This window comes from Diabrotica virgifera, chromosome 1 (genome assembly GCF_917563875.1).
Source record: "Diabrotica virgifera virgifera chromosome 1, PGI_DIABVI_V3a".
In the NCBI taxonomy this organism is placed as follows: domain Eukaryota; kingdom Metazoa; phylum Arthropoda; class Insecta; order Coleoptera; family Chrysomelidae; genus Diabrotica; species Diabrotica virgifera.
In genome coordinates, this window is record NC_065443.1 from 217,241,912 (window position 1) to 217,268,131 (window position 26,220).

Below are 26,220 nucleotides of genomic sequence, written 5' to 3' on the forward strand. Positions count from 1 at the left end.
CGCAAATGGAAGTCGTCTAGGCCGTTGTCTGATTGGCTGAGCGTCTCCGGTATTTATTTTATGCGTCACTATGCTTGTTTTTCCCTTATCCTTCGTGTCAATAGCAAAAACATCTTGATACTCTATCAGCATAGACGTCACTTTTTCCGTTCGTTCATGATCAAGATCTTGGCATCTTTCAATGATCATCTCAACAAGCTCCTTTGGATACTTCGCCTTCGATGATTTCTCATTGGTATTCACAGAGCAAATTGAAGCCACGGGAACACACTGCCCGATCAAAGCTCCTCTACTTAACTTGATAGCAGTTTCCCTTAAATTCATAACTCTTACAGGGATCACATCTCGAACTTTTACCAAAGTTTTCGCCGTTAGGAACTCGACATTATCCACATCTTCGACCATCCTTAAACTTCCCTCTCAGCAGTGTCCATCAAGCATGGTCATCAGAATTTTCTCACTATTACCGGGTATGGTTACGTCGCATGTAGTAAGTAAGCGGATGACATCTTCTTTGTCGTCGTGAAAGGGCAACTCTTCACCATTGATCTTGAGAACTCCATTTTGAACATCCAATATTGCCCCCACTTTCCTTAGTACGTCCATCCCCAATATGAATTCGTCGGAGATCTCGGCAATTAATACTTGATGTTCAACTGTGGTCTGGCCAATGGATACTGACATATTAGCCTCGCCATATGTATTAATTAGCTCACCAGTCGCTGTTCTAAGCTTTACTGTTGCAGGTGATAATTTATTATGGTCTAGTACTACATCTGGACGTGCGATAGTTCTCGTTGCACCTGTATCCACCAAAAATGATCTACATCTATTACTGATACGACCTTCGATGTATAAGTTGTGGATTCCACCGGAGGACGTGAGGTTGACAGTTACTATGGGGGCTCTAGTTCTCGAGGTCGGCAGTTGCCCCTTGGTGTCGACCCGCTCTAGTTTTCCGACGGCTGTACGATCTTCTTACAATTACGACGAATGTGGCCTACGTCTCCACAATTCCAACATCTAGGCTCGCGTCTCTTTGGCATCTGATTACTTAATACTCTCCGTATCATTTCCTCCAGACGTTCATCGTTGTGTTCGTCACTTTCTTCAATGGTTCTTACTCTATGGCCTCGTGAAGTTTGACTAGCCGTTTCGTGTTCCAATGCAATAGCAAGTGCTTCATCTAAAACTTTCGGCCTTGCTAGTCGTAAAGCTTTCTGTAGTTCATTATCTTTCAGCCCATTGACGAAGGTATCTACTGCAATTTCTTCTAAAACGCTGTCTGGCACCTCTGGATAAGCCAACCGCACCACACGAGCCACATCTGCTTCAAATTCTTGCAGATTCTCACTTGCTCGTTGACTTCTACTTCGCAGTTGTGCTTTGTATACTTGTTGTAGATGGGCATCTCCATAGCGTTTTTCTAGACGAGTGAACAAGGTCTGGTAACAATTTTCTTGACCCTTAGGAATTGATCTTAATATATCTGCAGCATCACCTCGCAAAGCAGCAGTCAAGGAAACAGCCTTTTCCTGTTCGGTCCAATGATTGGCGGTCGCAATAGCTTCAAATTGTCTAAGATATATGGACCAAGAGGACTTTCCATCGAATGGTGGTAATTTGAATCTCATATTATGCGACGTTTCGTCTCTCGGTAGTTCATCTTTCACTACAGGATCTAACGCTGCTGCATTAACTGATGGTTGTACTTTTGTATCGGTTATCATGCTCTCTAGTTGTTTGATCTTTTCTTCTACGGTCTCTACACTTTTCTGCATCTTATCGAATGTTCTAGAAACTTCTTCAAATTTCTCGTCATTCTGTCTACAAACGTCTTTAATTACTTGAGAAACACTTTCAAATTTCTCGTCGCTTTTTCTAGAAGTTTCATCGATCTTTTGAGAAACACTTTCAAATTTCTCGTTGTTCTGTCTACTAACTTCCTCAAGCTTCTCGTTGTTCTGTCTACTAACTTCCTCAAGTTTCTCGTTGTTCTGTCTACTAACTTCTTCAAGTTTTTCGTTGTTCTTTCTAGAAGTTTCATCGATCGTTTCAGAAACAGTTTTTAATTTCGATAAGATTGCTTGTTCTGCTGACTGGAAGTGGAACGTCTTTGGGTCTTCTCCGTTCTTCGTGAGGACATCCTCGAGTCGTGCTTGTAGGACTATCTTGAGCCCACTGCTGTCCAGATCCCGTTCCTCTAGCTGTTCACGGAGCTGTTTTACTGTAAGTTCTTGTAGCAACATCTTTGGTCGGCACACACGTACTTTCCAAAATGTCTTTTAACAGTCTTTCCGAATACCGAACAATCAACGCACTTTAACTATTCCCGACGAATAAAGTCCAAAAGTATTTTAAAGTCTTTCCGAATACCGAACAATTAACGCACTCCGGTTATTCCCGACGAATAAAGTTCAAAAGTCTTTTAAAGTCTCTCTGTAATTCACTTATTTATATCGCACTAAGTTAACCGAACACCGACACCAACTGTAACGTGACTATTGCAATTACTTATAATTACAATAAAACTAGCGGTTCGTGTATTTATATACGACTTTATTATTTATTTATACAAGTTTACTTTACAAACTTTAGCTTAAGACTAACTCTATTCACAAAAATTATGCCTTATATATCCTAGTCGTTATTCTCGATCATTCCGGGCTAAGCCAGCTCTCCGACTATCGTGTGACCTTCCAACAACCGCGCATCGGTTCCACGTATAGCGTGCTTCGATCTAGACTTTTCTCGGCTTACGCCTTGCGGCTGGTGACTCATTGTTTTGCTACAATATATTACATAATACAAAAGAAATACCTATTCATTCAAACGATTAGTTTTAGTGTGAATGTAAAACTAATCGTTTGAATGAATACCCTAATAGCACAAGGACGTCCAACGGACGTCCTTCACGGACTTTAAGGACGTCCCTTGGACGTCCGTTTTCGTCCGAGGAACGTCCTTTATACGTCCTATTTTGGTCCAAATGTCGCGCTACCGAACGTCCATTGGACGTCCATCTAAGGTCCGAGGGGACGTAAATTGGACCTTAATCGGACGTAAATCGGACCTTAATCGGACGTCCTAGGGGACGTAAATTGGACCTTAACAGGACGTCCTAGTTTGGTCCAAAGCCACATTGCCAAATGTCCAATGGACGTCCACCTAACGTCCGAAGGGACCTAAACTGGACCTTAATCGGACGTAAATTGGACGTTAATCGAACGTAAATTGGACCTTAATCGGACGTAAATTGGATCTTAATCGGACGTCCTAGGGGACGTAAATTGGACCTTAACAGGACGTCCTAGTTTGGTCCAAATGCCTCGTTGCCAAACGTCCAATGGACGTCCATCTAACGTCCAATAGACGTCCACCTAAAGTCCGAGGGGACGTTCGGTGGACGTCAATTGGACCTTCATAGGACGTCCCAGTTTGGTCCAATGTCGTGCTGACGAACGTCCATCTAACGTCCTGAGAGGACGTTCGGTGCACGTCTAGCGACGATATTTAGACCTGTGGAGAATGTATTGTGGGAAATAAGAAATACATTTTTTAAGGAACTTATATTACATCTTATATTAAATTACAATTATTGGATATTACATTATTTACATTAAATTACAATTACACTTCTCCAAGAAATTAACGCACCACCTTAAAAATGATGCATTTTTGATGTCTCGAATTTCCTAAACCTGTTGTCCAATCTCAGTGATTTTTTTTATAATATTATAGCCTAGGCTATAGGTTACCTCCTTAAGCTTGTCATGAACGGGGAGCTATACTGTAATATATTATGCATATTATATCATATCACTCCCTACAGTAATGAGTGAGCCTGGAGACACGGAACTAATGGTTCCGTGTGTGCAGGCTCACTCATTATTATAGAGAGCGATGTGATATAATATATATTACAGTATATTGCTCCCCGTGCATGACAAGCTTAAGGAGGTAACCTATAGCCTAGGCTATAATATTATAAAAAAATCACTTAGATGGGAAAACTGGTTTAGGAAATTCGAGACATCAAAAATGCTCAATTTTTAAGGTGGTGCGTAATGGGCTGTATATTATACATATATTTCAAATCGACACCTTGCTCATTTGGAGATAATGGACAATTTCTTAAAAAGAAGATATTCTATCTATGTATACTTATTATACAGGGTGTCCCGAAAAGATTGGTCATAAATTATACCAGAGATTCTGGGGTAAAAAATAGGTTGATTGAACCTCACTTACCTATATACAATAGTGCACACAAAAAAAGTTACAGCCCTTTGAAGTTACAAAATGAAAATCGATTTTTTTTTCATATATCGAAAACTCTCAGAGATTTTTTATTGAAAATTGACATATGGCATTTTTACGACAGCAATATCTTAAAAAAAAATTAAGTAAAATTTGTGCACCCCATACAAATTTTATGGGGGTTTTGTTCCCTTAAACCCCCCCAAACTTTTGTGTACGTTCCAATTAAATTATTATTGTGGCACTATTAGTTAAACACATTATTTTTAAAACTTTTTTGCCTCTTAGTACTTTTTCGATAAGCCAGTGTTTATCGAGATATTTTGAATATTTGTCGAATCCACCACATATTTGTATATGGTTAAGTACGGTTATAGAGACCTGTTAATAATCTGAAAATTTATTTATAATTTACATTTTTAGGTATATTTTGAAAAAGAAGCTACATCTCGATAAAAGGTGACTTATGAACAAAAGACTAAGAGACAAAAGTTTTAAAAACACTGTGTTTAACTAATGGTACCACAATAATAGTTTAATTGAAACGGACACAAACATTAGGGGGGTTTAAAGGAACAAAACCCCCATAAAATTTTTACGTAAATATTGTTATATTTCTATTTGATATGAAAATTAAATTTTGATAATTATAAACAGAATTCAATTTAATATAAAATATTTTCAATTTTCTCAACCACGGGCATATAAATTTAGAACAACCTGTATACAACAAATTGTTATATTTAATTTTAAGAAGTGATTAAATAAGACTCAAGTGAAATCGATAATAGGTAATTATGTTTGTTCGCGGAAGGATCGATCATTAGCCGATGCTAAATAAGACTAAGTGGAAATAGAGAATAGGTCATTAAAATTTGTATATAGTAGAAAGTAATTTTAGAATGGGAATTAACTATTTTCTTTGAAATCCATTAAGCATATTTAGAAAGTTTAAAAATTGGTTTTGAGGAATACTGCGAATGAGAGTTGGTGGTGGAATTTTGATTTGTGAATCTGGAAGGGATATTTAGAAAGTAGGGGAATGAATGACAAATAGAGAGCAGAATGTTTTGAGCTGTCGAGAAGTGAAGTCCAGTGGTAGACGGTAGTGTACGGAGAGTGAGAAAGCCGGTGTAGTTCCGTGAGTGTGGAGTATCTAAAGCGGAACGAGAGGTAGGCCAGGTTGAGAGTAAAAGAACCTCCTTGAGCCAAGAGTTCCCGGTAGCTGATTGCAGTTTCGAAAAAGGTAGAACACAGCATCACGACAGAAGCAGGAAACGAGAGCTATACGAGCTAGTTTCAGAGGAGAACATTACTGGAAGCCAGGACGAGGTTTTGATTGCAGCCAAGGATAGCAGGAAACGGGTCTTGTGTGAAGACATTCTCAGTTCACCAGAAAAAGGTCAGTCTCATTTGTTTGGACATGAATGTATGGGTTTTTCGTATTAAATACCACATTTAAAATTAAAGAAACATAGTCAATAATATCAGAAAAGCTTCATCAAACTTAAATAGAATTGTTGCTAATAAATCATAATAGTTAAATGTTAATAAAAAATTTCAATTGGAAACCAAAGGAAATAAGATTCCCATGTGTAAATGTTATTTTTAAGAATAATAAGATATAGCAAATAATAAGCAGTGATTGCCATTTAAATAAAATAAACAATATTTTGATTACAATTGTAACCCATATGTGTTATTATTTTACTCTTTTCTTTCCTATCCCGATTAGGAACCATTGAGAAATACTTAGAAGCCACGTATGTAAGTAATTAATTGTATAAAAAGCCCTGAGATTGAAAACATATTGATATATGATCTGGTAAATTAATGAGATTATTATTAAAGCATTGATTAAATTAAATGACATATAAAATTATTATCTCATATCAATAATCAAGATCACAACAACTGTCGTCCAACGTGGAGGGCATTGTAAAGTATTTCTAGTGGCAAATTTGAAGGATAGAAAGAGTAAAGCCGGTATTTGAAAATTTATATGCCTGTGGTAAAAAGTGAGATACTTACATTTGATAACATAAAATTTTAGATCTCTTTAGGTACAAATTTTACATAACTGATTTAATAGTTTATTTTTACGATATTTACATTTGATATATTTATTGACAATTTATAATATTTGGGTGAAAAAAAGTCGTCTTGGTAACATACTAGTAAAATTTCATATTTGGCGGGGACAGTACTTCTTGAAAACAAATGTCAGTGACAAGAAGCCAAAGCAAGGACAACAAAAAACAAAAAGAACATTCAGACCAAGAAGATATTTTAGACACGACAATCATGGCATCAGAACAGCAAGAATTATCAGGAATAGATAAAATATTACAAATGATGCAACTCCAGTCACAAAGAATGGAACAAAAACTGGATGAAAATCAACGTGAAACGAAACAAGCCATGGAAGAAACATAAAAAAAATGGATAAAGTGGATCAAAAAATGGATGAAACACAACAAAAAATGAAACAAGCAATAGAAGAGAACAACAAGAAAATGGAGGAACGCATAGAAAAGTATGAAGTGAGAATGAAGGACCACATGAAAGAACAAGAAATGATAATTCAAAACAAAATAAAGGAGTTAACGAATGGCCAGAAAAAGGAAATAGAAAATGTGGAAAACAAGTTTGAAAACGCTATTCAAGCAATCAGAGAAGAAATGGAAAGAAAGATTGCGGAAATCAATATTCAACAAAATGTAGGAGAAAGAAGAGAAAATGTTATACATAGCACAGATGACGTGAAGATAAGGTTTGGCGGGGATGTAAGAAGATTACACCCAGTGCCGTTCATAAATAGCCTGAAAAAGAAAATACAGCACATCGGAAATTTCGAAACAGCAAAAGAAACTATCAGAAACCATCTAAAATATGAAGCAAGCCTATGGTTCGATTGCAAAGAAGAAGAATTTGACAGTTGGCAACAATTTGAACAAAAATTTTTGAATTATTTCTGGAGAAAAGTCCAACAATTGGAAATTAACAAGGAATTGCAAAATGGGAAATACAATGATAGGATGGGTATATCAGAAAGGACATATGCATTACAAATTTACTATAACGCAAAACATCTACAATATAATTACTCATCGGAACAATTAGTCGAACTGATTGCAAGACATTTCGAAGAAACGCTGGAAGACCATATCACATTGCAAAACTACAAAGACATAGATAGTTTATGCCAATTCCTACAAATAAGAGAATCACGTTTAAGAGAAAGAAAATCAAGAAGGTCGCGAGAAGATTACAGGCTCCGAGAAACACAGGATTACAGAGATAGAAATCAAAATAGGAGGGACTATACAAGACGAGAATTTAATCCCAGAAGGGAAAACGAAAATAGAGACAACGGAAGAGGAAATTATGAACAAAGAAATAGGCAATGGAATGAGGACAGAAATCGCGAATACCAGAATAGAAACACCACACTCGCAAATCAAGAAAACAGAAATAATGGTAGACAAAATGAACAGGGATATCGAGAAAACCGAAACAGATCCGACAGACCAAGAGAAAATAGAAGAGAAGTAAATAATACCCAGACAGATGAATATGACGGAGAGAGACATTATGACGAAAATATAAACTACGATGAGCAACCGGCGTTTTTTCACGACGGCGCTCACTAAAAACCAAAAATCAAACAGGAATCTTTTGTAACCCCAAGGAGTTTATTAAATTGGCAAGAAACAACGAAAAGAAAAATGGAGTTAATTTAAAATTTATGGATGGATTTATCAACGAGAAACCAATTAAAATTATGATAGACACTGGATCTGAAATAACATTGGTCAACAGAAAACTAATAGAAGAAGTTAACTTAACAAATTTAATTTACAAAATACCTAGGGTAAATTTAGTGGGCGCAAACAAACGGACATTGGCAACTATAAATGAAGGCATACGAGTAATGGTACGACTGGGTAAGAAGATGTATGCACTACAATGTGTAATAATGCCAAACATGTCACATGACATGATAGTAGGAGTTGACGAATTGGCAGAAAAACATGTAGTGATAGATTTTAAAAATAATACGATGAATCTAACAGAAGAAAAAGAAGAAGAACAGAACAAGGAACAGGAGAAACAAAATACGGACGAATCAGGTAAAGAACAAACAGTGGAAATGAATTTGGCAACGAAGCAAGGACAAAGAAGAAAAGGGAGAAAAAGTCAGAAAAAGACAAAAGAAAATGAAACCTGTGGCTCCTCAAAAGAAGAGTTGAGCCCAGAAGAAGAAAAATTGAGAGTATCAAAAGCAAAAGAAAACTGGGATTCCTCAAAAGAAGAGATGAGCTCAGGAGAAGAAGAAATAAAGCTAACAAATGAAAGCGAAAAAGATATGATCGAAACAGTGGCATTTGAAGAGGAGGCATATGAAAACGAGGATGAAGAATACACGGTAAAAGTATGTGAAAAATCTGAGGAAAAAGACAGAAGATTGATATGGGAAAAAGGAAAAGACAACATAATAGCCGACACTCTAACACATGATGAGGACACTGAAAATAAGGAAACAATTACTCTACAGGTGGGACTAATTAGAGTAATACAAGAAGAAGGGGTATAAGACGTAGATTAAAGTAAGGAAATATACAGGGAGTTGGTTTTGCCTCGAGAAAATTTATTTAAAAATGCAGATAAATTTTATCGAATACAAGGCGGGGATTTGTTATATTTCTATTTGATATGAAAATTAAATTTTGATAATTATAAACAGAATTCAATTTAATATAAAATATTTTCAATTTTCTCAACCACGGGCATATAAATTTAGAACAACCTGTATACAACAAATTGTTATATTTAATTTTAAGAAGTGATTAAATAAGACTCAAGTGAAATCGATAATAGGTAATTATGTTTGTTCGCGGAAGGATCGATCATTAGCCGATGCTAAATAAGACTAAGTGGAAATAGAGAATAGGTCATTAAAATTTGTATATAGTAGAAAGTAATTTTAGAATGGGAATTAACTATTTTCTTTGAAATCCATTAAGCATATTTAGAAAGTTTAAAAATTGGTTTTGAGGAATACTGCGAATGAGAGTTGGTGGTGGAATTTTGATTTGTGAATCTGGAAGGGATATTTAGAAAGTAGGGGAATGAATGACAAATAGAGAGCAGAATGTTTTGAGCTGTCGAGAAGTGAAGTCCAGTGGTAGACGGTAGTGTACGGAGAGTGAGAAAGCCGGTGTAGTTCCGTGAGTGTGGAGTATCTAAAGCGGAACGAGAGGTAGGCCAGGTTGAGAGTAAAAGAACCTCCTTGAGCCAAGAGTTCCCGGTAGCTGATTGCAGTTTCGAAAAAGGTAGAACACAGCATCACGACAGAAGCAGGAAACGAGAGCTATACGAGCTAGTTTCAGAGGAGAACATTACTGGAAGCCAGGACGAGGTTTTGATTGCAGCCAAGGATAGCAGGAAACGGGTCTTGTGTGAAGACATTCTCAGTTCACCAGAAAAAGGTCAGTCTCATTTGTTTGGACATGAATGTATGGGTTTTTCGTATTAAATACCACATTTAAAATTAAAGAAACATAGTCAATAATATCAGAAAAGCTTCATCAAACTTAAATAGAATTGTTGCTAATAAATCATAATAGTTAAATGTTAATAAAAACTTTCAATTGGAAACCAAAGGAAATAAGATTCCCATGTGTAAATGTTATTTTTAAGAATAATAAGATATAGCAAATAATAAGCAGTGATTGCCATTTAAATAAAATAAACAATATTTTGATTACAATTGTAACCCATATGTGTTATTATTTTACTCTTTTCTTTCCTATCCCGATTAGGAACCATTGAGAAATACTTAGAAGCCACGTATGTAAGTAATTAATTGTATAAAAAGCCCTGAGATTGAAAACATATTGATATATGATCTGGTAAATTAATGAGATTATTATTAAAGCATTGATTAAATTAAATGACATATAAAATTATTATCTCATATCAATAATCAAGATCACAACAATATATTGAAAAAGAAGCCGCATCTCAATAAAAACTGGCTTATCGAAAAAATACTAAGAGGCAAAAAAGTTTTAAAAACGTTGTGTTTAACTAATGGTACCACAATAATGAATTAATTGGAACGTACACAAAAGTTTGGGGGGGTTTAAGGGAACAAAATCCCCATAAATTTTTTATGGGGTGGACAAATTTCACTATAATTTTGTTTTAAGATGTTCCTGACATAAGAATTATACATGTCCATCTTCAATAAAAAAACTCTAATAGTTTTCGATATATTGAAAAAAATCGATTTTCATTTTGTAACTTCAAAGGGCTGTAACTTTTTTTGTGAGCACATTTGTACTAAGGTAAGTTAGGTTCAATCGAACTATTTTTGACCCCAGAATGTGTGGTATAATTTATGACCATTATTTTCGGGACACCCTGTATAGTGTAATATTATATTATAATATTATAATAATCATTCAACTTTTGTCTATTTTTTTTTCATCCGCCTTCGCTTTCTGTCTTTAGATAATTCAATATTATAAATAGATTATAAAATACTGAGATAAATACTTTTTGCTTACTAGGTACAATAACCAACCCAATCTGTTAATCTGTTTGACAAAAGAACCGTTATGGGTAGAGGTAATAAGTTAAGACGAACAAAAGGCGACCGCGGTAGCGAAACTTTCCTTTAACAATTGTAATTCAAAATTCAAGGAAATCTATACTTTATAGAAAATCAAGAAGATTGGCTAGAATACAAATATGTACTTATACAGAGTGTTTGGTAAAGAATAGGCCATAGATTAATCTTAGATTTCGGAGGGTAAAATAGGTCGATTTAAGTTAACTTACGTTAGTACTAAAGTTGATAATAACCGAAATACAAGGTGTCAAATTTAAACTTTTATTTTATTTATTCTTGAATATTTCCTAACAAGCATGGGATAATATCACGAAATTTGGTAAGCGGGATTTTTTTGGGAAAAGAAATCTAAATTCAACACCAAAAATGATGTATTGCCCAGGAAATAATCAAGAATAAAATAAAAGTTTAAATTTGACACCCTGTATTTCGGTTATTATCATCTTTCGTACTAAAGTAAGTTAGCTTAAATCGACCTATTTTAAGCTCAGTAATCCAAGGTTAAGCTATGGCCCATTTTTTACCAAACACCCATAAGATTGAAAAATGTATGAAAAATATACCAGAAAGAATAAGAAATATATATCAAAGAGCATGAAAAAATATGTAAATGTAATAAAAAACGTAAATAATACCAATGTTTGGATACCAGTTGTCCTGGCTGGTGGTTTTGTCCATCATTCTCGGTGAGTTTGTCCTCTAGGCCATCAGGGATCGATAGGCTATGTCCAGACGGTGGTAGCAGCAGAGTCTGAATGCTTCCTCTTTGGCGTTCACTTACCAAGAAGTGACTGGCTGCAACGTGGAGCTCCAGTAGCTCTCTGGGGTTGATGGCTCCGAAAACTCCTCATCTGATCGAGGAATCAGGAACATAGACTGTTTCGGCACTTCAGAAAAACTCCAGGAGCAGGAATCCTCAGGGTGGTAGATTAAAATGTTGTGCGCCTATGTCAAAGGGGCACATAATAATCCATTGGATGGGCTTATGCATTGATGCTCTAAATGGCCCGATGAGGCGGTCGGACTCTGTGTTATTTTGTGAAACAGCATCTTCATAGTTTTACGTAATATATAGTATATGTATAAGTATATTATACTTTAATTCGTATATAATATAATTTCTTACATTATGAAAATCAGTGGTTAATGAATAAAACTCTACGCGGGAGCCCTAACGACGACAACGACTGAGAGATCAACTCTCCAACTTCGAAGTGATATCGGTGGGTGAATCGAAAATCTATCGCCTATCATTATAGTTTTGTGAACAGAGGAACCAAGTAGTGGGGGTGATTTTCAGACGTCCACAAAAAGTCCGTATTTCGTCCAGTACGGACGTCCAAAGGACGTTCGTATTTATTCCACCATCGGAAGTCCGAAGGACGTACATATTTAGTCCACCGTATTCATATTTATTTCACCCGAAGTACGTCCAACGTCGGACGTCCAAAGGACATCCATTTATAGTCCATAGACATTAGGACTAAGACTGGACCTATTTTGGGCACGGCCACGTATATTCAACTTCAAAAAGATGCTCTTAAGATTCATTTTTAGTACAGATACATTGATAAAAATTATATTTTTGCTTACTAGAATTAATTAGCAAACTTATGTCATCTTGATAACTAGAATAATAAAACATTGTAACAAATAATTTACAAATAAGATTTTCACACTTTACAAAAAAAAACCAAAACATGTTTAGAATATTAAACTGTGCAATTTTGAATTAAATATAATTATCTTTTCGATGTAAACTATTTTATTAACATAATTAAGTTAATATTTTATTGAATTATTTTGCTATTTTATCCCGTAATTCGTATAATATGTCCAATATGGACGATCAGCAAACGTCCGTATTTCGTCCAGTACGGACGTCCAAAGGACGTTCATATTTATTCCACCCGAAGGACGTCCAACATCGGACGTCCGAAGGACGTACATATTTAGTCCACCGAAGAACGTCCAACGTCGGACGTCCGAAGGACGTACATATTTAGTCCACCGAAGGACGTCCAACGCCGGACGTCCAAACGACGTCCATTTATAGTCCATGGACGTTAGGACCAAAAATTGACCTATTTTGGACGTCCAGAGGACGTCGTGTGCTATTAGGGTAGGTATTTCTTTTGTATTATGTAATGTATGAATGAGATATTTACTGTAATTAATTATATTATTTTGTAACCTATGTATGTTTTTAGTTCTTACCGTAGTGAAAAAGAAAAAAAAAATAATATAGTTGTACATATTTATTAACATAGTACGTAGGCATTGTTATTTGTAAGCTTTATTTTTTTTTATTTTTTATTTTTAAGTGTATACTGGACAATTTTATACTTATGAACGAATAATAATTGTATATGTAGTTACGTGGCTAAAGGTTCTGAACCAAGGCCAGAATAAAATATATAAAAAAAAACTTTGGAAGCGTTATGTGTGTGTGTGTGTGTTTGAAGAGTTGGCTTGGAAGCTAGTCCTTTAGCCACAGAATGGTAGTAAAGGTTATTGGTTTTTAAATAATATATCCAACTTTAAAAAGAAAGTTACATATTAGCTCAAATATTTCTCTACTGTCTAAAGAAAGTAAATGGGTGATGTTTATGGGAGTCTGAATTTTAAGATCTGTTAATTTTAAATAGAGCTGATCTGTTTCAGACTTATGTTTACCGCACTTGAAAAGAATATGGTTGATGTCACATTGTGATATATTATCACATAAGCATAACCCAGAAGGGATAATATTTAACTTAGCTAAGTGAGCTGGGAATGCGCCGTGATTGGTTTTCAGACGAGTTATTGTCGCTGTAGTCTTCTTCGACATTGCGTATTTAAAAATATAGGAAATATCTTGTGGTAAGGTAGGGTGGATAGTATAGTACTGATTATTTGAGTTCGCTGCTATTTTTTTCCATTTTTCTTTCCATTTTATTAAAGTTGTGTTATTATAATGTAGCTGTAAGTCATCCAGTGTGAATATAGGTAAATATAATCCAGCATGGGTAGCATCTTTAGCAAGCTGGTCCACCATTACATTTCCCTTGATGCCGGTATGACTTTTTACCCAAATAACTGTAATATCTTTATTATATATTTTATTTTTGATGGCACACAGAATACTATTTCTTTTATGTTGTGTCATATTTGAGTTTAATTCTTTAATGACCGATAATGAATCTGATAATATAACTGCTTTATTTAATTTGTGTGAATTTAACCAATCTAACGCTTTTTCTATTGCTACCGCTTCAGCGGTATATATTGAACAATGTGATGGAAGTTTAATTTTCAAGGATTCGCTTTTATGTGAAATGTAAACTGCACAGCCTGTGGCACCATCCTCTTTTTTGGAACCATCAGTATACATTATAACGTGATCATTATAGTCACTCAATATGGATTTAAGTAAGACAGAATTTATTTCTGTAGATTCTGTGAACTTTGGTATAATGACTTTTGGTTTATTTAACATTACCTGAAAATCACCTCTATATATTGGTAATCTTTTTTCCCTACCATAGATGTTAGAATAATCGTAGGTTTCTAAGAAAGCATCAGCAAGTGGGGAGAATTTTTTATGCGCCAATAATTATTTGAAAGATTTTCAGTTGATAACCAGCGCCGGTTTAACCAGGGGTCTTTTGGGTGCTGTAGCACCGGGCGGTTGATGGTTCTAGGGCGGTACGCACGAAGCGCGTGCTGTTCCGAAATTATATGATTATGGTAAAATAATATTTGCATACAAATCCACATGATATAATAATAAAAAATTTTCTGTTTTATCATTAACTTGAAAACTTAACAATAATTTATAAATAAATTATTATTATTAACGTCGACGTACCTATATGGTTTATGCACTGTGTTCAGTTTGTTATCTAAATGTCAGATAACGTACAAACATGCCGCGCGCCGTAAAATTATATCATTCTACAGCGTTTAAGAATAATGTGCGAACACCGCAAAATACACGTTTGGGTTGGCAGACGGCCTGACGGGCGCCGGCCGGCGCGCCGTGCCGCGCCGAAATAATAAAACAGAAACTACTTACTACTTGAACACTTAATATTGGGTGAAAGTACTAGAAAGAATCATAAGTATAATAAAGTTTCTGGCTACCAGGGAATTGGCATTTAGAGGTACTCATGAAAGAATTGGCGAAAAACGGAATGGAAACTACTTGGTTTACTGGAACTATTGTCAGAATATGATCCATTTTTGAAAGATCATATTAATAAACGAGCAAATTTAGGTAAGGGCAAAACGTCATATCTATCAAAAGATATATGTAACGAATTTCCTGAATATTTTATCCAATCGAGTCATTGATGAAAATGTTAGACAAATTAAGGCAAACAAATACTATTCTATAAGTGTAGATTCAACACCTGACATAACACACCATGACCAACTTACAGTGATTTTGAGATATTGTGACAATAAAGGGAATCCCGTGGAAAGATTCGTGGAATTTTATAAAAACACTGGGCATAGCTCACAACAACTTGAGGAAACAGTTATTGGGATGTTAGAGTCTTTGAAATTAGATATTAAGAACTTTAGAGGCCAGTCTTACGACAATGCCAGTAATATGAGTGGAAAGTATTCTGGTTTGCGAGCACGTATTAAAGCTTACAATGATTTAGCTCTCTTTGTGCCGTGTGCTGCTCACTCTTTAAATTTGGTTGTCCAAAATGCAGCAGATTGTTGTTTGGAAGCAACATATTTTTTTATGTTGGTACAAGCTATCTACAATTTTTTCTCCGTATCTACACATAGGTGGGAGTTATTGTCTCGTGCAATAAAGGATTCGGCTGAGTCGGGGCAGACACTGTTACCTAAGAGAGTGAATACAACCCGTTGGTCTTCTCGTTTTGATGCCGTAAAAGCGTTAAAAAGCAATTACGGTTTGATTAAAACATGTTTGATTGGAATATCAACGGATATAAATGAGAAAAACATAGTAAGAGTTGAAGCAGCTTCTCTATCGGAAAAACTTGATTTGTTGGAAAACGGAATAATTTTATCATTTTGGCTTGACGTTTTACAAAGGGGTTAATGAAGTGAATAAATCAGTACAAAAGAAAAATATGGATTTAACCCCAACCGCTCATCTGTTATCATCTTTAGCAGATTACTTTGATTTCTTAGGTGATCGTTTTGATCACTACGAGGCCTTAGGAATGTTGTTAACAGGAAACGAAAATTATGCTGAGAAGAGGATTATCAAAAAAAAATTGCAATTAGGAGAAATGAATTCGGAGGCAAGCTTAAGCAAAAAAGAGAAAATGCGAACACAATGTTATGTTTGTATAATAGACAATTTTAAGTCGGAGATTATTCGCCGATCTGATAGTTATAAATCTTGTTCAAGAGCATTTGAATTTTTAGTTAAACTAAAAGCTACGGAAGATGAAGATATTTTTAGATCGGCAACCGAATTACAACAAAACTACAAGGAGGATTTGGACGAGTATTTTCCCCAAGAATGTGTTCATTTAAATCATTTGTCTTCCCCATCGTCTCTTCCCCAATTAAAAATATACACTCCTTTAGAATTGGTACAGGCTTTATACGAAAATAAATTAATATCTTCATTTCCAAACGTTAATAACATAATGGTCGCAAATGCAAGTGGCGAACGCTCTCTTTCGACACTAAAAAGGGTAAAGACCTACTTAAGAAATGCAATTTCCCAAGAAAATTTGAACTCCTTAGCAGTCTTATCCATTAACGAGGACCTGCTAAATGAATTAAATATAAATGATATCATCGAAAACTTCGCTTCAGTAAAATCAAGAAAACAAGCTTTTCAATAGTAAAGGTATTTGCTTACCTACCTGATGTTACCTGTTTGAATGTTATTAAGTAAATTTTTATTTTACTTTGTGAAGTTCGCCCTTAATTTTTTCCTTGTATATTGTTAGTTTTTATTGAAGTTTGAAACCAAATTAAGTTGTAATTGTTTTTTTTTTATTTTAATAAACTTGTATTCAAAATATGTTTTGTTGAATTGAAATAAAGTTAAGAAATATTTTTGAGCCTGGGCGCGGCATCCGTATCAGTACCGGGCGGCAGACTGTGTTAAACCGGCACTGTTGATAACTCATACAGTTGTCTAAGTAGATTATTATTGTTTAATCTTAACTTCAAAATATGTTTAATTGCCATCATTTCTCGACGATTTTGAAGAGGCATTTCGTTACTTTCAGCAAGTAGAACAGGGCTAGGAGTAGACTTCATAGTGCCCAAGCATATTCTTAGACATTTGAACTGAATGCGGTCTACAGTCAATAAATGTGTTTTACTGGCAGCACCATACAGAATGCAACCATAGTCTACAATAGATCGCACGTAGGCTCTGTAAAACATCAGTGCAACTTTAGGGTCAGCACCCCATCTACGATTAGTGACACATTTAAGGATATTAATACCTTTTTCACTTCTGCTTTTTATATATTTAACATGTTTTGACCATAAAAGTTTCGGATCAAGAAGAATGCCAAGATATTTGTATTCTTTGACAATAGGTATATCATATCCAGACAGTTTTATTTTGTCAGGCGTACGAATCCTATGTCTCTCTCGTTCCATCCCTCCTTGTGGAGTATTGGGCGCTTATGCGTTTCTTGGCCAAAAGTGTAAGATTGCTGTCTGGCCGGGACAACGCATCTTCTTTTGTTTTTATTCTCTGGATAAATTGTGAACTAATTCCCTCCACTCTCTTCTATCTTTTGCTCTCTTTTTGACTTCGCCCCATCTTAGTCCAATTTTTTTGTGTTCTCTCGTTGTTGTTCTTTTCCAGCTGTTGTCTGGTCTGCCCCTCTTTCTTTTCCCCTCTGGTTGGTATTCAAGTGCTTGTCTTGCTATGCTGCTTTGGTCTTTCCTTAAAGTGTGGCCGATCCATTTCCATTTTTTTTCCTTGACTGTAGTAGATACGTTAGTTTGCTTTGTCCTTTCCCATAGTTCTGTATTAGTTATTTTATTTGGCCAGTATATTTTCAGGATTTTTCTTAGAGATTTATTTACAAATGTTTGTAGTTTTTTAGTTGTATTTTCGTCCTGTTTCCATGTTTCTGCTCCATAGAGTAGTATACTTTTAATGCAACTGTTAAAGATTTTAATTTTTGTTGTTTCCGATATTTCGTTTGTTTGCCAAATTTTATTTAAAGCGTTGAATGCGTGTTGCGCCTTTGTTATTCTCGTCTGTATATCCTTTTTACACCCCCCGCTCCTTTCCATGACAGATCCCAGATATGTGAACTTGTCTACCTCTTCTACTTCTTTAGCGTTTATCATTATTTTATTATTTGGATGGTTATTATTTTTTAGAAGTTTAGTTTTTTCTGTGTTTATTCGAAGTCCGATCGTGTCGGAGTACTGTGCCAATTTGTCAATTTTTGCTTGCATATGATTTCGGTGTTCAGTTATAAGGCAGATGTCATCTGCAAATTCGAGATCTTCTAGCTGTTTGAAAAGGTTCCACCTGATGCCTGTTCGATCGTCGATTACTTTCCTCATTACCCAATCTATCATAATAAGAAATAGGGTAGGGGATAGTACACAACCCTGTTTGACTCCACTTTCTATGGATATTTCTTCTGTTACTTCACCTGAATGTTCTAGTTTGGCTTTGTATCCTTCGTAGAAGAGTTTAATAAAGTTTATGATTTTTTGTGGTATCCCATATAATCTAAGGATTTTCCACATCTGTGCCCTATTTACACGGTCAAAGGCCTTTTCGAAGTCGATAAAACTCACATCTATATCTTTATTCCATTCATTTGTTTGTTCCAAGATAATTCTAAGGGTGCAAATGTGATCAATAGTGGAATGGCTGGAACGGAAGCCTGCTTGGTTGTTTCTCAGTTTTTTATCTAGTTCCGGCTTCAATCTTTCCAAAATGATTTTGGTCAGCACTTTGGATGTGGCACTTAGTAGTGTTATTGCACGCCAATTGTTGCATTTGCTCAGGTCTCCTTTTTTGGGTATTTTTATAATCAATCCCTCTTTCCACTCCTTTGGCAATTCTTCGTCCGTCCATATTTTATTCAAAAGTGTATGTAGCATCTCTACTGACTGCTCGGTGTCTGCTTTTATTATGTCAATGGGTATATTGTCGATTCCTGCGGCTTTGCCATTTTTTAGTAGTTTTAGGGTGTTTCCAATTTCTTCCATTGTAATTTCTCCAATATTCACTTCTAGCTCTGGTGATTCTACTTCATCTTCTATGATTTGAGTTATTTCATGCTTAGCATATATCTCTTCGAAGTATTCCTTCCATCTTTGTATTATTTCTTTCTCATTTTTTATCCTATTTCCTTGTTTATCCTTTACTTCTCGTATATTTCGTTGTGCTTTTCCTGTTAAGTTTCGTATGATTGTATATTGTGTTCGTAAGTCGTTTTCTTTCGCTGCTTCTTCTGATATATTTAGCATCTCATTTATATAGTTTCTTTTATCTTTTCTGGCTTGTTTTTTTACTTCTGCGTTTTTTGCCTTGTATTTCCTTTCAAGTGCCCTCTCTTCTTTCGATCCTTCCTTTTGTAGAATTTCTTCTTTGATCTTTTTTCTTTCTTCTATCAGTAGTAGAGTGTCTTTGGTAATCCATTTTTTATTTTGTCTTCTTTTTAATCCGATTGTTTCTTTTGCTGTATTCGTCATCACTTCTTTAAAATATTTCCATGTTTCTTCGACTGACTCTCCAGTTTGCTGTGATACTGTTCGGTTAATTGCCAATTTCTCACTGAATTTATTTCTTATACATTCTTGTTTTAGGGCATCAACGTTGTACTTGTTCCTTCTGCTGATTTTTTGGTTTTTATCTCTGGCTAATTTCATTTTTAGTCTCGCTTTGATTAGCATGTGGTCTGATCCCACATCAGCACCTCTTAAGCTCCTGACAGCTTGCAGCCAGCTTCTCCATTTATATTCAATTATTATGTGGTCTATTTGATTCTTGTATCTCCCTCCCGGTGATTTCCATGTTTCCTTATGTATCCGCTTATGTTTAAAGATGCTTCCGCCTATTAAAAGTTCATTTTGCTCACAAAATTCGATTAATCGATTTCCATTGTCGTTTCTCTCTCCGATTCCCTCCTTTCCCATCACATGTTCATGTCCTTTATTATCATTTCCTATTTTTGCATTAAAGTCTCCGATTACTATTTTTATATCTCTTCTATATTTATTATTAATCTTATTAAACGTTGTTTGTAGTTGCTCGTAAAATTCTTCCTTCTCATTTTCGTCGTTTTTATTTGTGGGAGCATATACATTTATTACTATTATGTTATAATATCTTGCCTTCAGTCTCGCCCAAATAATCCTTTCTGACACTGGTTCCCACTCTACTAGAGCCTTTCTCCCCTTTTGGGTTAGCAGTATTGCCACTCCCTTTTCGTGTTTGTCATTTACATCCGTATTCCCAGAATATATCATTAGCTGTTGGTCACCTACTCGGGTTGATCCACTACCATTCCATCTTGTTTCGCTTAGTCCGACAATGTCTAATTTGTACTTATCAATCTCTTGGCTTACCTGCTCCAATTTGCCGGTTTCGTGTAGGGTTCTTACATTCCATGCACCTATAAATATGTTCTCTCTTATGTCTATTTCATGTTTATCTTTCGTTTTTGCTCTATTTCTATTTTCGTCCTTGCTCAATTCCTTTTTCTGTGCCTTGTCTGTCGTGATTTGTGCTTTTGTTTGTGTATTTTCGTCTTCTGTTAGTTTTTTGGATTTCCCTGGTCTTCTTCTAGCTGATTGCTGTATTGATTCCATTTGTGTGTTTTTCCATCTATTATTAATTTATTATATTTTATTGTAACACTTTTACCCTTATTAATTTCTTCATTTGCGACTTGTCTTATTTTTTTCTGTGTTTGTAGTTCTTCTTTTGTTATGTCATTATTTATATATACTTTATTGCCTTTTATGTGTTTTAGTTTAGCTTTATTTTGCATGATCTTTTCTTTTTCAAACTTGTTCTGTAGTTTGACCAAACATGTTTTTTCTCCCAGTTTGATAACTTCTTCGATTTGAACATTGATATTCATTTCTTTTTCCATGAAGTTTCCTACTGTTTGTTTCAGTGCATTTCTATCGATTGTATCTATTGGCAAGCCTTGTATTACAACATTATTTACTTTCCTTTCCTTTTCTAGTCTTTGTACACGTATTTTCATATCGTTTAGTTCTTTTTTCATTTCTTCCTTCTCCTTGTGTTTAGTTTGGTTTTCTTGTTTAACTTTCTCCAATTCTGTTTTCAGGTCGTTTAATTCCTCCCAGTACTTTCTCTGTTCATTCTTTATCTCTTTTACTTCCGTTGTTAAATTTTTTGTTTCTGTGGTTAAGTCATGCATCATTTTAATAATTTGATCGAGCTTATTATCTTCGTTACGGGTTTTGTTAGGCGATCTAGACACTTTTTTACTTTTTTGGAACAATTCTTCCTCTTCTTCTCTGTTCCTCTTTCTATGGTCTTCTGATGTGTCGTCGTCCGAATCCACTTTGTATCTATCCATTATTTTTACCGGTGTTAACAAATTCGAAGCCATTTTTTGTGGCGCAGCGTGCATGTATTACTCACTCCCGTTACTTAATAGTCCAATCGGTGTTTTGTCACTGTTCGGTTTGCGAAAAAGTGCCGGGCCCGCCTCAAAAGCGCGGAGGCTCTTCACCTTATCAAACCTAAATAGTTACTGTTATTTATAGTTCGTTAATTTGCATACGATATTTTTGTTCTTTCCCAATAAATATAAGAAATTGTACACATACAGATTATTTTCACTTACTTATATTCACTCCCGTTACTTAATAGTCCAATCGTTATTTTGTAACAGTTTGGTTTGCGAAAAAGTGGCGAGCCCGCCTCGATGGCTCAAAATCAAGTCACCTTATCAGAACTAATTAGTTTCTGGTTTTTATAGTTCTTTAATTTGCAAGCGATATTTTTGTTCTATTCAATAAATGTAGATATAAGAAATTGTACTTACAAATTATTCTGCTTGTTTTCTTGGCTCACTTTCTGCACAATTTCACTTTGTCACTTTATGGTTTCTTTGGCGCTTTAAAAGCTTTTTAATTATAGCCGTAATAATCACAAAACTTGATAAAAGTTACGAGCACTCATAAACACGTCTTACCAATTCAATTAGAGATGGGACAATTGGACAATCATTTCTCGACGATTTTGAAGAGGCATTTCGTTACTTTCAGCAAGTAGAACAGGGCTAGGAGTAGACTTCATAGTGCCCAAGCATATTCTTAGACATTTGAACTGAATGCGGTCTACAGTCAATAAATGTGTTTTACTGGCAGCACCATACAGAATGCAACCATAGTCTACAATAGATCGCACGTAGGCTCTGTAAAACATCAGTGCAACTTTAGGGTCAGCACCCCATCTACGATTAGTGACACATTTAAGGATATTAATACCTTTTTCACTTCTGCTTTTTATATATTTAACATGTTTTGACCATAAAAGTTTCGGATCAAGAAGAATGCCAAGATATTTGTATTCTTTGACAATAGGTATATCATATCCAGACAGTTTTATTTTGTCAGGCGTACGAATCCTATGTCTAGTGAATATCATTATGGCTGATTTGTCAGGGGAAATGGTCAGCGCATGATTTGTTACCCAATTATTAACCTTATGCATGATGAAGTCCAGAGCCTCCAGGCAATCAGTATACGAGTTACGCTCTGTATAGATGCATATGTCATCGGCGTATTGAATGCAATTAATTGAATTATCAAAAATGCCATGAATACTTGCTGAAAATATGTTGAACAATAGCGGGCTTAAAACTGATCCTTGTGGTAGACCTGTATGAGCTATTCTAGGACCATGTAGTTGGTTTAAATGATCTTTAATATATATAACACGATTATTATAAAGATGAACAATATTAGAAGCTATATTTTGAGGTAATCCCATATCATAAAGTTTTTTATGCAACATGGTTAAATCAACAGAATCATATGCCCCTTTTAGGTCTAAAAACAAACAAGCAAGATAGTTGTTTCTGGAAAACGTCATTTGAACGTCTGTGACTAAATGTGATATTGCATCAAGTGTTCCAACACCAGACCTAAATCCATATTGTGTACTTGGGAGAATACTATAATGTTCTATAAGCCATTCTAACCTAGTCTTAATCAGTCTTTCGAATGTCTTACATATGCAAGACATTAGTGATATCGGTCTATAAGAAGAGGAGAGTGTTTTATCTTTATTAGGTTTGAGAATTAAACAGATAACTATTTCTTTCATATGATCTACATATTTTCCATTGAAAAGCCAATCGTTGAAAACTGTTAGTAGACTTTGTTTACCTATAAGAGGTAATTCATGTATAATGTTATAAGTAATTTGATCGCGCCCCGGAGCTGAGGAATTAGAAGACTTGAGTGCAGCCTCAAATTCTTCCGTATCAAAACTTTTCTCGAAAATATTGTATTTATAAGTTTGCCTGTTATTCTGAATAGGAAGATCAACATATGGCGGAGCAAATTTGTCGAGTAACTGTTCTATTAGTTCATTTGATAGAGGATATCTTCTTGAGTGATAATTTTTATTCGCTAGTTTATTAACAAAATTCCAAATTTTACTGATGGGAGTGTTTTTGTTTAAAGTATTGACAAAGTTAATCCATGAATTTTTTTGTTTGTTTGTAAACAAAAGTTTACTTTTGGCTTGAATATGTTTATATTTAATATAGTTTTCAAAAGTCGATACTTTTTTGTAATTTTTGTATGCAAGTTTCCGAGAATTTATCATATCTTTACATTCATTATCCCACCAGACTGGAGTTCTAGTTTTTGGCTGAAAAGAGTTTTTGATATTCATAGAATATGAGGCAGCATCGTCAATTGTCTTTAAAAGGAAGTCAAAACGATCCTCAGAAGTGATATTATCAAATATATTTTCAGCCAATATTTTTTCTATATGATATTTAAAGATATTCCAGTTTGCCGAAGACTCTTTCCATTTAGAGGAAGGAATTATTGTGCATGGTTGATATTCAAGATCAATATTGATTAGTATAGGTAAGTGAGTTGAACCCAGGGTATCAGGGACAGGATCCCATGTAGTGTATCCAATTAGATTGGATGTAACGAGGGACAGATCCACCATTGATAGAAGTTCATTGGGTCTTGTTACTTTGGTCGGTCTACCGTCGTTTAGCAAAACTAAATTACCGTTATCTAACGCGTCCACTATACACTTACCCTGAGCGGAATCTTTCAAGGAACCCCACCTACTGTGGTGTCCATTGAAATCCCCACCAACAAAAACCTTACCGCTAAATTGACTAAAAAGTTTTTCCCAATCTCTACAAGTAACTATTACTTTAGGAGGTTTATAAATGCAAACAACTACTAGTTTTATTTGTTCTATAAAAACTGCACACGTTTCAATACCTTTATTAAAGTTTTTAGTTACTTTAACCTCAGTAAAACAAAGATTATTTGATATGAGGATGGCTACACCACCAAAACCATCAGGTCTATCAGTTCTGACAATGTAATAACCTGTTAAAGCAAAATTTTTATTTTGAGAAAGCCATGTTTCATTAAGTAAAATGACATCAACTACATTGTTTTCAAGATAACTAAGTAAACTAGGTTTATGTTTATTTATAGATTGACAGTTCCACTGAAGTATGCTAAACGTCCTATTATTCCCCATCACTTTCAGTATTTATTAGGTTGCCTAACATTTTTTCAATTTCTTCCTTTGTATTTTTTTGTAAATTAGGTAAAAATATTTTAGGGTTAATTTTCTTGATAATATTTTCTATCAAAGCTGGGATTTCATTAATTATTTTACATTCTATTTTTTCTTTGTAAGCCATAAACTCGTCCCGGTAGGGATTGGGGATTATGGGTTGGGATATGGTATTTTTAGTTTTGTGAGATCTTGGAAAAGTTGGAGGTTTCTCGGTCGCAGTAGGAGAGACAGCTTTACGCTTGTTTCCTGATCTTTTAAAAGCAGGTACATATGATTGATTTTGATTTGAGCCTTCATGGACATTGGGAGTTAAGGAGGGAAAATTTTCTATAGTATTTAAAATATCGAATCTATTATTTGTAGTTATCTTGGCATATGACGGATTATTAGCTATGGCTTCTGCCTCTTTAAAAGTAGTATTTTCAAAAGCCATGATTGATTTTATTTTGTATTGATGTTTAAATGTAGGACACTGTTTAGAGAGAGAGTTGTGTTCAGAGGAGTTGCAATGTAAACAGAATAGTGAGTTAGTACATGTTTCATTATTATCGTGTATTTGACTACAGTTTTTGCAACGATTTGTTGTTGATTTGCATTGCCGAGCAGTATGGCCGAACCGAAAGCAAAAAAAGCACTGAACAACTGGGTATATATACTGTTCAACATTAAATCTAACCAAGTCTAATTTAACAGTCTTAGGAATGCTATTTCCTTCAAAAGTTAATATTACCATCTGGCGAGGAACAAGAATTGTTTCGTTATCAGAATCGATTATTTTCCTTTTCAACCTTTTTACTTCGATAACTTTTTTATCCGAAACAATATTTTCCAAAATATACTTTTCTTCCAAAAACGTATCACATTCTCTGATTATTCCCTTTTTTTGGACAAAAAATGATGGAATATACGCGACAAGTTTATTGCTCTTAATAAGCTCGTGATCGACTAGAGAATTTGCGCAAGTATAAGTTTTAAAGATTACCTTCACCTTATTTCTACCTACAGCTTTTATGTCTTGTACATCATGTTTGAAAAACTGATTCTTAAATAAATAGTGACCGACGCGGACTGCCGTTAAACGAGTCAACTGTTTATCTATCGACTCACAAAAAACATAGTAAGGGCCTGAATCATTTGGTTTATACCTATGATTTAAATTTATATATGTTTTTTCTTCCGTATCCATTGAGGATGTATTACTCTGGGGTGGTTCAGCACCACCCCCCGAGTCATTCATAATAGTAAATATTTAGATCCTACCTTATACTTGTAGACTGGCCTATTTCTATATTTAAATAAATTACCCACAAATTTATTAATAACACTAGTCAAGGACACCGGCACAGCTATCGATATCGATACACACCTGTTCACTGTCCAACGAATACTGTTGGAAGCGTTAAGATATTTTATTTTTTGCAGCAAAACAGCGCGTCGTATGAAAAAATGAGAAGATAGATTTTTTATTGCAAATTGAACGAGGAATTCAAAAATGATTGTTAATTTGAAATATGTCAGTGGCGTACTATCTTTTCTTCTTTGAAAAGTTCAGACCATTACCCCTATGCGC

At 34.9% G+C, this 26,220-nt stretch overlaps 2 protein-coding genes across 3 annotated transcripts in view; one reads left to right on the forward strand and one right to left on the reverse strand.

Annotated features, from left to right (window-relative positions):
* Positions 1 to 26,220, reverse strand: part of LOC126882411 (putative ankyrin repeat protein RF_0381) — a 36,640-nt gene that overhangs the window by 8,717 nt on the left and 1,703 nt on the right. The window contains exon 1 of one of the 2 annotated variants that reach the window (XM_050647361.1): positions 21,904 to 22,076. The exons of the other annotated variant lie outside the window; for it this stretch is intronic. The gene's annotated coding sequence lies outside the window, so the exon portion shown is untranslated. Of the gene's footprint in view, positions 1 to 21,903; positions 22,077 to 26,220 lie in introns of those variants that run through there. 2 annotated transcript variants of the gene reach the window in all.
* Positions 15,997 to 16,725, forward strand: LOC126892828 (uncharacterized). Its single transcript, XM_050662568.1, has one exon. The coding sequence runs from the start codon at positions 15,997 to 15,999 to the stop codon at positions 16,723 to 16,725; it is 729 nt and encodes a 242-aa protein (XP_050518525.1).

Coding starts and splice junctions, on each gene's coding strand:
- LOC126892828 (XM_050662568.1), top strand. CDS start 15,997: ATGGATTTAACCCCAACCGCTCATCTGTTATCATCTTTAGCAGATTAC.